The 13,563-nt window shown below is 37.6% G+C and overlaps 1 protein-coding gene across 2 annotated transcripts in view; it reads left to right on the plus strand.

Moving 5' to 3' along the window:
• XIRP2 (xin actin binding repeat containing 2) overlaps positions 1–13,563 on the plus strand; it is a 211,409-nt gene that overhangs the window by 171,005 nt on the left and 26,841 nt on the right. For both annotated transcript variants that reach the window (XM_073545792.1, XM_073545793.1), the window contains exon 6: positions 11,082–11,200. In XM_073545792.1, the coding sequence (XP_073401893.1) occupies positions 11,082–11,200 (119 nt within the window). The remainder of the gene's footprint in view (positions 1–11,081; positions 11,201–13,563) is intronic.

Below are 13,563 nucleotides of genomic sequence, written 5' to 3' on the forward strand. Positions count from 1 at the left end.
GGTTCTAGAAATAAGTACAGATCTCAGAGGTCTGACTCATGTTTTTTAGCTATTGCAGGCATAACCTGTGCATATGCCATAAATTTCTAAAATGGAATTAACACTATGAAAAGGGCTGTCACATCTTCAAAATTGGGCAGAATTTAGAGATGAGGGAACATATTAGAGTAGAATTGAATTCTTCTTGAATTTTTCAACAATCCGCATTCGAGAAAATGTCTATTTTTTTTGTAACCTGTTTCTTGCTGATTCAGCAAAATGGCATCTGCAAAATAAGAAAGGGCCACTACAATGTTAAAAATTAGATAACATCCTTATTCTCATCTCACCGATCACCTCACCTGATCCTCACCGTCATTGGCCTCCGGTCCTCACAGTGTCTTCTGCTCACTGCCGCTCATGCTGAAATCTCTGGGATGGTTCTACGCATGCACAAACAAGATGCGGGAAGGACTGGATGGATAATGGTGATGGGGACCGAAGAGGTGAGCGATCAGGTGAATATAAGGATCTATTTTATTTTTACATGTTATGGTTATTATGCTCTGGGGTCAGGAGAGACCCTAGAGCATAAGGCCGGCATCACACTAGCGAGAAATACGGACGAGTGCTATGTGCAAAAAAACGCATTGCAATCGGACCAATGTTAATCTATGGGGCAGCTCCCATCAGTCGATTTTTTCTCGCCATATTATATGGGGTGAGAAAATCGCAGCATGCCCATAATATGCCAATGCAAGTCTATGGGGGTGAAAAAAATATGGATTACACTCGGATCTGACGTGTGACTAGCGAGAAATATGCACTGTTGTCCTTTAACAAAAGCCGTCAATTCAGTGCTCTGTACAGTAAAATCACACTGACATGTTTAATAAAGAATAGAAAGAAAAGATATATGCACATAGAATACATATGTATACTGTGTGTATATATATATATATATATATATATATATATATATACACACACATACTATATATATATATAGAAATATGAGGAAATTGGGATCCAGCAAAAGGATGAAAGTTCACCAGATTTGTAAAAACTTCTTCTTTATTAATCAATTATGTCATAAAAATATATGAGGAACTCCAATCAATTAGTAGCATTCCAGCAAGGGACTACATGTTTCAGCACTATGTGCCTTCCTCACGGTCCTATTTGAACTGAGCTCCAACACTAGCAATATATCCTCCTTTGTGGAACATATTCAAATGACCCTTAATTAAAAACAGTGGAACAAAACAATTAAAAACATCTGAGTAGATGGTTGAAACTCAGTTCAAAAATGTTGCTAGAAAAATACCTATATTGAACATGTTTTATACATAGACAAATGATATAAACATTTAGTAATGAATCAACAATAATATGGAATAACTGCCACAAAAAGCAACAATATATAAACATATATGAAAAGATGCATCATATAGTAGGCATGATCTAAACATCAGAAACAATCACAAAAATAACTCTCAGAAGGTATAATATCATAGAGTAGGTTTAAGATAAAGATATAATCTTTTTCAAATTCATACATGAACTCTATCCCTTTTCTTTTCCTCTCCCTTTCCTCCTTCTCCCTAAAAAAAAAAAAAAAATAATATATTAAAAAAAATATTAAAAAAAAAAAAAAAAATTAATTTTCTTTTATTTCTTACCTAACATTGTGTAATGAGATCCATTCTACTGTTCAGTCCGTCTGGAACTCTAGTCTCTAATAAAAAGATCCACCTACTTTCTCTGGATAGGATTTTACTTTTAAAGTCACCACCCCTATGTGGTTTTGTCACCACCTCTATTGCCCTAAAGGGAAAACTTTTTAAATCTCCTTTATGCACATTCGCAAAGTGTTTGGAAACCGCAGAGGCTCCTGCAATAGGCAAATTAACTGAATCCGACAAATGTTTTCGTATACGCTGTTTCAATGAATTAGTGGTGCAACCCACATATTGGAGTCCGCAAATATTGCAATCAATAAGATATATTACATTTTCTGTATTACAATTAATAAAGGAAAAAATCTCAAAGTTTTTTCCATTTTTTATAGAAGAAAATGTTTTTGTTTTAACAATATATTTGCAACACTTACAGATTTTTGCACCACAACCATAACCGCCTACAATTTTCATCCAATTTTGTTTCAATTTTTTGTCTGGATCAGTAAATAAGCTTGCCGTCAACATAGAACCTATAGTAGGAGCTCTCCTCGCAACAAATTTAATTGAGTGTTTTTTTAATATTTCTTTCAATTCACCACTTTGTTCTAAAATGGGCAAATGTTTTTTAATAATGGAGACTATTTCTTGATACTGTGGACTAAATTTGGTGCTAAAAACTATACCCAAATCATTTTTTTTCTTTGATATTTTTATATTCCAACAATTCCTGTCTATTTAAGTTGTCTACTATGCCTCTCGCTCTTTTTAGAGACCAGTTTGGGTAACCCCTAGATTTTAATCTTTTTACCAAAAGTTCAGATTCTTTCATATAAGTATCTTTTTCTGTCTTATTTCTTTTCGTTCTAATCAGTTCACCAGTGGGTATATTCCTAATTACATGATTAGCATGACATGAGTTTGCCATCAATATACTGTTCACAGCTGTAGATTTACGATAGGGTTCCACCAACGCTTTTTTTCGATTCGAATCTAATTTCAAGGTCAAATCCAAAAAATTGATTGACAACTCATTCATGTGGCATGTGAATTTGAGATTAAAACTATTGTTGTTTAAATATGAAAAGAAGGAGGATGCTAAATCCTTCTTCCCCCTCCACACAAAAACCAAATCATCAATTAAACTAATTATTTAAATTAATCTGGTATTCTTTGGAGCTTTCAGATTCCAATTGTCTCAAATTATACAAACCCACCTGTTCTTCAAACGTAAATAACCTTTCAACATCCCTATTTACTATAGGACAAGGATTGTTTTTCAAGAGTATTGCTCACTCATAATTATTTTGTTTTTGAAGAGAAATATTATTTACAGATACAGGGAGTGAGCATGGGGGCCAAATTTTCACCATCTTTAACAAATTTAACTATGTCAGTATGGGAGGAGAGGTATATTTTTCATCTTAATAATCCATTTAGATCTAACATTTTTTGTTTGGGACGTTTCATTGATGATTTGGTTTTTGTGTGGAGGGGGAAGAAGGATTTAGCATCCTCCTTCTTTTCATATTTAAACAACAATAGTTTTAATCTCAAATTCACATGCCACATGAATGAGTTGTCAATCAATTTTTTGGATTTGACCTTGAAATTAGATTCGAATCGAAAAAAAGTGTTGGTGGAACCCTATCGTAAATCTACAGCTGTGAACAGTATATTGATGGCAAACTCATGTCATGCTAATCATGTAATTAGGAATATACCCACTGGTGAACTGATTAGAACGAAAAGAAATAAGACAGAAAAAGATACTTATATGAAAGAATCTGAACTTTTGGTAAAAAGATTAAAATCTAGGGGTTACCCAAACTGGTCTCTAAAAAGAGCGAGAGGCATAGTAGACAACTTAAATAGACAGGAATTGTTGGAATATAAAAATATCAAAGAAAAAAAATGATTTGGGTATAGTTTTTAGCACCAAATTTAGTCCACAGTATCAAGAAATAATCTCCATTATTAAAAAACATTTGCCCATTTTAGAGCAAAGTGGTGAATTGAAAGAAATATTAAAAAAACACTCAATTAAATTTGTTGCGAGGAGAGCTCCTACTATAGGTTCTATGTTGACGGCAAGCTTATTTACTGATCCAGACAAAAAATTGAAACAAAATTGGATGAAAATTGTAGGCTGTTATGGTTGTGGTGCAAAAATCTGTAAGTGTTGCAAATATATTTTTAAAACAAAAACATTTTCTTCTATAAAAAATGGAAAAAACTTTGAGATTTTTTCCTTTATTAATTGTAATACAGAAAATGTAATATATCTTATTGATTGCAATATTTGCGGACTCCAATATGTGGGTTGCACCACTAATTCATTGAAACAGCGTATACGAAAACATTTGTCGGATTCAGATAATTTGCCTATTGCAGGAGCCTCTGCGGTTTCCAAACACTTTGCGAATGTGCATAAAGGAGATTTAAAAAGTTTTTCCTTTAGGGGAATAGAGGTGGTTACAAAACCACATAGGGGTGGTGACTTTAAAAGTAAAATCCTATCCAGAGAAAGTAGGTGGATCTTTTTATCTTTTTATTAGAGACTAGAGTTCCAGACGGACTGAACAGTAGAATGGATCTCATTACACAATATTAGGTAAGAAATAAAAGAATATTAATATTTATTTTTTTTTAGGGAGAAGGAGGAAAAGAGGAAAGGGAGAGGAAAAGAAAAGGGATAGAGTTCATGTATGAATTCATAAAAGATTATATCTTTATCCTAAACCTACTCTATGATATTATACCTTCTGAGAGTTATTTTTGTGATTGTTTCTGATGTTTAGATCATGCATCTTTTCATATATGTTTATATATTGTTGCTTTTTGTGGCAGTTATTCCATATTATTGTTGATTCATTACTAAATGTTTATATCATTTGTCTATGTATAAAACATGTTCAATATAGGTATTTTTCTAGCAACATTTTTGAACTGAGTTTCAACCATCTACTCAGATGTTTTTAATTGTTTTGTTCCACTGTTTTTAATTAAGGGTCATTTGAATATGTTCCACAAAGGAGGATATATTGCTAGTGTTGGAGCTCAGTTCAAATAGGACCGTGAGGAAGGCACATAGTGCTGAAACATGTAGTCCCTTGCTGGAATGCTACTAATTGATTGGAGTTCCTCATATATTTTTATGACATAATGGATTAATAAAGAAGAAGTTCTTACAAATCTGGTGAACTTTCATCCTTTTACTGGATCCCAATTTCCTCATATTTCTATTTCTTGGGGCATACTCCCTGCCTGGATCCGTGCAAAGCATAGGGTGAACACCGATTACTGCATCAAGAGGAACTCCTTTATGGTGAGCTGGCTATAAGTTTTTCACATTGTTTGAATATATATATATATATATATATATATATATATACACACATACACATCATTGAGGCACACACACATATATATATATATATATACACACAGTATATATATTTCATCGAGTTCTACATAGCATAATAGCCGCTAAATCTATTGCCGGCTTCAGTAAAATCATTACAAAACCCGACATGAAATGACACATGGCTTACTTACAGTAAACCATTTCATTTCGTTTTTTAGATGTCTTTGGTTAATAATTAGATTAGGGTATGTGTGCAAAATTTGTGACATGTAGGTAAAGGCAATGGGAATAGAGAGGCTAAGTGCCGGAATTGGTGCTTCTTATAGATGCGCCATTTCTGGGGTGGCTGGGGCAGATTTTTTTAGCCAGGGTGGGCAAAAACAATGGTCCCTCTCTAGGCTATTAATATCTGCCCTCACTCACTGGCTTTCCCTCTCTGGCCGAGAAAATACAGTGGGAGCCCACGCAATTTTTTACAACGAATTTACCCATTCATTTAACACCTATATGTCCAAAATTTTACACACATACCCTAATCTAATTATTAGTCAAAGACATATAAAAAACTAAATGAAATGAAATGGTTTACTGTATGTAAACCATGTGTCATTTCATGTCGGGTTTTGTATTGATTTTACAGAAGCCGACAATTGATTTAGCGGAAACGTTGCCTTGATATGTGGGCTGAATAAAACTCACCTACCACTTTGAAAAAAGTTACTATGGAGTGCTGCCTTTTTTGGAATGAATATATATATATATATATATATATATATATATATATACACACTCACTGGCCACTTTATTAGGTACACCTGTCCAACTGTGTGTTAAGACTTAATTTCTAATCAGCCAATCACATGGCGGCAACTCAGTGCATTTAGGCATGTAGACATGGTCAAGACAATCTCCTGCAGTTCAAACCGAGCATCAGTATGGGGAAGAAAGGTGATTTGAGTGCCTTTGAACGTGGCATGATTGTTGGTGCCAGTAGGGCTGGTCTGAGAATTTCAGAAACTGCTGATCTACTGGGATTTTCACGCACAACCATCTCTAGGGTTTACAGAGAATGGTCCGAAAAAGAAAAAAAATCCAGTGAGCGGCAGTTCTGTGGCCGGAAATGCCATGTTGATGCCAGAGGTCAGAGGAGAATGGGCAGACTGGTTCGAGCTGATAGAAAGGCAACAGTGACTCAAATTGCCACCCGTTACAACCAAGGTAGGCAGAAGAGCATCTCTGAACGCACAGTGCGTCGAACTTTGAGGCAGATGGGCTACAGCAGCAGAAGACCACACTGGGTACCACTCCTCTCAGCTAAGAACAGGAAACTGAGGCTACAATTTGCACAAGCTCATCGAAATTGGACAGTAGAAGATTGGAAAAACGTTGCCTGGTCTGATGAGTCTCGATTTCTGCTGCGACATTCGGATGGTAGGGTCAGAATTTGGCGTAAACAACATGAAAGCATGGATCCATCCTGCCTTGTATCAACGGTTCAGGCTGGTGGTGGTGGTGTCATGGTGTGGGGAATTTTTTCTGGGCACTCTTTGGGCCCCTTGGTACCAATTGAGCATCGTTGCAACGCCACAGCCTACCTGAGTATTGTTGCTGACCATGTCCATCCCTTTATGACCACAATGTACCCAACATCTGATGGCTACTTTCAGCAGGATAATGCGCCATGTCATAAAGCTCGAATCATCTCAGATTGGTTTCTTGAACATGACAATGAGTTTACTGTACTCAAATGGCCTCCTCAGTCACCAGATCTCAATCCAATAGAGCATCTTTGGGATGTGGTGGAACGGGAGATTCGCATCAGGGATGTGCAGCCGACAAATCTGCGCCAACTGTGTGATGCCATCATGTCAATATGGTCCAAAATCTCTGAGGAATGCTTCCAGCACCTTGTTGAATCTCTGCCATGAAGAATTGAGGCAGTTCTGAAGGCAAAAGGGGGTCCAACCCCTTACTAGCATGGTGTACCTAATAAAGTGGCCAGTGAGTGTATATACATATATATATTCTCTGTGTATATATGTATTGTTTTGTTTGTGTTTTAACCTGTCATTGGGATCCATTATATGTTCATTTTGCAAGCCGGTGAGAAAATCTCGGCATACGGATGTCATACGGATGCTTAGATGCGAGAAAATCGCATCCTCGCATGACAATTAGATGACATACGGATCATTGTTTAGGGAACATTTCTGCGCATTACGTCCGTAAAAAAACGGACCGTATTTTTATACGTTGTGTCTGCCTAGTAGAGAACATTACTTTCACAGAAAATAACATTATGGTGAATTGAATTTCACTGTAAAATTGGCACAATTTGCCAAATACAAATTTTGTTAGATCCCCCTCATCTCTACTTGTAGGTTCCACTGAAATGTCTGCTTTAATAAATACCATATAAAATAACAATTATATTGTGTGTTGTCTTTTACTAGAGATGAGTGAATAAATTCAAGTGGTATTCAATTCTATTCAAATTTTACAAAAATCGGCATTTGCCAAAAAGTTGATTTTTTTTTTTTGTAATTTGTTTTAACTTGGATTCAGGCGTTTGATGCCATTACTTGTGCTGCAAAGGTTGCGGTACGTGCACAGGATCCTCCTGGGCCTAGCAAACCAGGAAGCTGCGTTTTCAGAATGTGGGGATTTCGGCTCTGAAGATGCAACGAGGAGAGGACCGAAGACTGAGGAGCAAAATGGAACTTCTTGGGGAAAAAAACAGGAGAATTTGAATGATGCCTGAACCGCTCATCTCGATCTGTTACTCCTTAAAAGAAGTGCATGACTAAATTGACAACGGAGTCTAAATGTACGGCGCTAAATACAGCGGTGACCTGCCCTTTTTCTTTCGATATAATAGTTCACGAATGTAAAGCCTTCATCGATCTCCTGATATAGACGTCTAGAGAGAAATACTTATCTCACTACAAACTGTATCCAGGACTTCTGCCAAGCAGTAGCCACCAGGGAATATTATTAAGAAAGCAGAAGTGCAGAACAATAAATGTCATTAGACATCTGGGACACATAGTACAATTACAACTAATTGCTGCCAGAACATTTAATACATAAATGTCAAAATCTTAAAGTTCAGAAACATTGATATGTTATAGGAAAGGACTGAAGACTCAGAGGGAGGCATATACTTTACGCAGTAGAGATTTGTTGGAGAAAATTCTGCCACTGTAAAATTTATCTGAAAGAGGCTTGTGGAAATCTATGTATTGCACGTTCCGCAGATACAACTCCAGTCACAGATACAGGATTGATTTTTTACAAGAAATCAACTACTTCTTTACAGCGGTCAGCACAATATCCCATGCAGCGTTGTTTGGTGGGACTTTTCTCATAGTTCCATGGAACGTTGACAGCACGAGACACCGAAGCAGCTCCGAAATCATTAAAGCAAATCTATAACCTGATTTCACAATATAAGCTGTATGCAATATACGTCTTGGACCTGATGAGCCTAGTATTTTTACTTTGAAAATCAATGGAAAAAAAATGGCTTTATAATCGTAAAATAATAACAAGCAATGTATGAATCTAGAAAAAGATACAAAAAATAATATAAATCACCTTCAGAAGAAATAAAAACTGATAATAATAATGAATTTATTTATATAGCGCCAACATATTCTGCAGCAGTTTCCAATAATAGTCGCCCTTGTGCCAGCTATCGGCACTTATGCTGCACAGATGTATCCACCCCTACCTTTCCACGAATTTCATTAGTTCTAGCAAAACCCTTGACAGGATGCAACCGCTTGGCAGCCATATAACGACTCGTATAGCATAAACTTCTCCCGACAAAGTATTGCAAAATCAGATTTTAATTTGTTTTCCAAAGCTGGTCATACTTTATATATTGAAAAAAGTCTTTGTGATGATCCAGAACAATTAAACATAAGCAGTGGAATAGTTTTGTATGTGTAAGGGTAGGTCCACATGAGTGTATACAAAATTTCCAAGTTGGATCTCATTTGTCATCGGTGTGCAGTCCCTATTTATGCATTAGCGGTAGTGATGAGCGAGTATACTCGTTTGTCGGGTTTTCCCCAAGCATGCTCTGGTGATCTCCGAGTATTTTGGCGTGCTCGGAGATTTAGTTTTCGTCGTCTCAGCTGCATGATTTGTGACTTGTAGACAGGATCAATACATGTGGGAATTCCCTAACAAACAGGCATTCTACACATGTATTCAAGCTGTCTAGCAGTCGTAAATCATGTAGCTGAGGCGACGAAAGCTATATCTCCGAGCATGCCAAAATGCTCGGAGGTCACCCGAGCATGCTCGGAAAAACCCGAGCAACGAGCATACTCGCACATCACTTATCAGCAGTTATTAAAAATCTACAAGACTAAATACAGTTTCCTATGTTAAAGAATTTCATCGTATCCATAAAAATCAGAAGCTCTACATACGGAATCTGATGGGGTTTTTTTTATGTGCACCCATAGACTTGAATGTTCGAGTCTCATCCAGTACATAGAAGAAACTAGTGCGTTCTGCAACTTTTTCAAGCTCACGTTTGGTTCTTGAAAAAAAAAACCGTTCATGTGGAAGCCTCATTAAATAGCATTGGTTTAAAGCGGTCTATTGTTTTCAGGGATAGCACTCAGACCAAATCTATGGCCCCAAATATTGTCAGTGGCTGGATGTCAGATGAGTGCTTTGCCTCCGCAGGATGGGAGAACCGCAGGTAGACGGAAGTCCGATCTAGCAATCTGGCCAGCTTCAGAGTATCGCGTGCAGAGATCCTGCTGCACCATGCGTTTCTTGCCAACTTGGGATAGCACAGGGCTGTAAACATAGGGAATGGACCATGCAATATAAAATTAAAACTGCCACCATCCATCCTAGCGTATTCAGGGGAATTTGTAGTTATATTCCGCGCTGCCGCAAGAAAGTATTCCAGGAGATCAATGACATTGATCTCCTGGAATACTTTCTTGCGGCAGCGCGGAATATAACTACAAATAAACCCCGAATACGTTATTTCTTCTGGTCGTTGAGGACCTGTGGATCTGCAGCAGCGGCCAGACTATATGCTTTCTCTTACCCTAATCAGGTGAGCAAATTTCTTAAGTGGAATCTCTCTTTGTAACACGGGTAAGACCCTATTGCGCTTTTGTGTCTCCCTTTCTCTGCAATAACCATCCATCCTAGAGAAGAGGATTTTTAAAAATGGGTAAATTGCAAAATTGGCCATTTTTTCAAGCACTTTACAATTTTACCTATTGTTGAATTTGAGACAGCCCCTTTAAAGGGATTCTGTCAGCAGGATTTTGCTATAGAATTTGAGATCAACATGAAATAGGGGCAGAGTCCCTGATTCTAGAAATGCATCGCTTACTCGACTGCTTGATCCAGTTTATATAGAATCTCTGTTTTATCTTTTGTAGATCTAGCACTGCTCAGAAAGCTGAGCCTTGTATAGCCCCGCCCACACCCCTGATTGGCAGTTTTCTGTTTACAGTGTGCTTTGTCAGAAAACTGTCAATCAGTGTTGGGGGTGGGGTTACACAGATTAACCTGACTGCTCTGCACATGGCACCTAGTCCTGCACTGATAATTTCTTGCTGATAAAACACTGAATGTATTGAAACTACCACAACCTACTGGGCAAGTGACACGTCCCTGGAATCAGGCTCTCTACACCTACATTATGCTGCTCTCAGATAAAATAACAAAAACCTGCCGACAGATTCCCTTTAAAGACTTGTGAGATGCTAGTACCTTTGAAATTCTGCAACTCCTATTACAACCACTAGGTGGCCACATATAGACACGTACAGAATAAGCCTCTCACCACTATGGCAACATTTTTAGAAATGGTGGACCAAGAGAAAATTTTAGGAAGGGCACATCTGAAGGCAAAACTCTAAACAGTTAATCTAGTATCAAAGGTAATAACGATGTCCACATTAACGGATTGCCTTACACTTGGGAAGACATGGTAAAATAATAACTATTTAATAATTGTACTAATAATAAATTAATATTTGTGTATTATTTATGATTTCATGTTTTAACAGGTTATATGGAATTGCCTAAAATTTCTGCACAAGTCCTTAAGGAACAGTTTGAGAAAACTCTCAAAGAAAAAAGCACGAGTGTTGGTGGAGCTGCCGCCTCGCAAGGGAAACAGATGAAGGTACTGTTCTGTCTGGTGTCTCTCGCAAGTTAATAAAATAGGAATGAGATAGCTAGAAAATTACATTAGAAATGATCATTTGTATGTCTGTATGAATGAGCTTTATCTACTGCGTTATCTATTTTTCACCGAGAGATGTTGTCTCCTCTCCAGAAAACTTGTAATAAGCTGCGAAAAATAGAAGCATACTTACTTACTGTTCCCGGGTCCAGCCCCAGCTGTCCACCACTGCCCCAGTCTTTGTTGTTTGTCTGCAGCCTGATGTCACATTGACAGCTTTGCAGTCAATCACTGTACCCATATAGACAGCACAGAACGCTGAGCTCACTGATTGGCTGCAGCCCTGTCAGCACTGTAGACAAACAACAAATAGCGGGACAGTAGCAGAAAGCAAGCGGTGAACCTCCGAGAGGGAAAGTAATAGTTTCTGAAAGGGGACAACCTCTTCCATTCTTTTTCTAACCTAGCTGTATATCTAAAAATGTAGCAGAGGGAAACTTGACTATTTTACCTGCAGTGTTTTTGCATTTTGATTAGCCTTAAGGGTTAAATTTAAATCTTATTTGAGGGTTCACAAGTTCATATAGTTTAGAAATGCTCTATATAAAATTGGCTATGACAGACAGTGGCTTGCAAAGTATTCACCCCTTTGGCATTTTTTTGTGTTTTGCCGTCTCACAGCCTAGAATTTCACTGGATTTATTGAGGGTTTGCATCAGTTCATGTTAAGAACATGCCTATAACTGTGAACATTTGGTTTTATTTTTATTGTGAAGCAAACAACAAATATCTCTTTCAAGTTAGATGGTTTCCTCTGGGGAACAGCAATCTTCAGGTCTGACCACAGAATCTCATTTGGATTAAGGTCTGGGCTTTGACTAGGCCACTCCGAAAGATTTACAAGTTTCCCCTTAAACAACTCGAGTGTTGTTTTAGGAGTATACTTTGGGTCATTGTCTTGTTGGAAGGTGAACCTCTATTCCAGTCTCGAATCGCTGACTGAAACAGGTTTTGCTCAAGAATATCCCTATATTTCTCATCATCCATTGTATGTAAAGTGCTGTGGAATTAATGGCGCTATATAAATGAGTAAAATAAATAAATAAAATCCATCATCACCTCAGATCATTTTCCCTGTTCTTGCTACCAAAAAACATCCCCACAGCATGATGCTGCCACCACTATGTTTCACTGTGGGGATAGTGTTCTTGGGGTTATGAGCGGTGTTGATTTGGCGCCAGACATAGCATTTACCTTAGTGGCCACAAAGTTCAATTTTAGTTACATTTGATCACAGCACCTTCCTCCATACATTTGGAGAGTCTCTCACATGTCTTTTGGCAAGCTCAAAATGAGCCATACAGTTTTTGTGTGTAAGTAGAGGCTTTTTTCTGCCCACTCTTCCATAATGCCCACCTCTATGGATTGTATTGCTTACTGTGCTCGTATGGACAGATACTCCAGTCTCTGTTTGGGACCTCTGCAGCTCTTCACGGTTACCTTTGGTCTCTGGGCTTTCTCTCTGATTTATGCCCTCCTTGCCCGGGCTGAGAGTTTTGGTGGGCGGCCCTCTCTTGTAAGGTTTGTTGTGGTACCATGTGCTTTCCATTTGATGACAGTGGATTTGACGGTGTTTCGGGGATATTTTTTTTAATCCAACCCTGACTTGTTCTTCTCAACAAACTTTGTCCTTGACTTGTTGGAGATCTCTTTGGTCTTCATGGTGTTTGGTTAGTGGTTCCTCTTGCTTAATGGTGTTGCAGCCTCTGTGGCCTTTCAGAAAAGGTAAAGTCTATATACTGAAAGACATGTGACCCTTAGATTGCACAAAGGGGCACTTTTGTTAGCTAAGCATGTGTAGCTATGCAGAAATTTTTAGGGGCTTCATCGCAAAAGGGGTGAATACATATGCACATGCCAATTTTTAGCTATTTGATCGCATAACTTTCATTTATGCCTATATTTTTCTCACTTCACAAACTTTGAGTATTTAGCGCTGATGCATCACACCCAAATTGGATTACAAAAATATGTAAACATAGGTTGTAATGTAACAAAATAGTTAAAAAGCAAAAGGAGGTGAATACTTTCGCAAGCCACTGTAGTCCATGTTCAGATGTAGTGAATTTACTCTAGATTTTGGGTGCAGATTTTGCACCAACAATCTGAATCAATGTACTGTACTTTGTGTGGTCTTAATGTTATAGGAATATGAAATACCTGCCAGTAGCTGCGCAATCGGAATACTGGAAAACTTGTAGATTACTATATAATTTTCACAGCAGCCTGCTAATTACATCTACAAAGACCATTTATTAATTTAGAATTTTGCTAAAGAAGGGATGTTAGAGAACTGCAGATAT

Source organism: Dendrobates tinctorius, unplaced genomic scaffold, assembly GCF_039654945.1.
Source record: "Dendrobates tinctorius isolate UK_male_01 unplaced genomic scaffold, ASM3965494v1 ptg000143l, whole genome shotgun sequence".
In the NCBI taxonomy this organism is placed as follows: domain Eukaryota; kingdom Metazoa; phylum Chordata; class Amphibia; order Anura; family Dendrobatidae; genus Dendrobates; species Dendrobates tinctorius.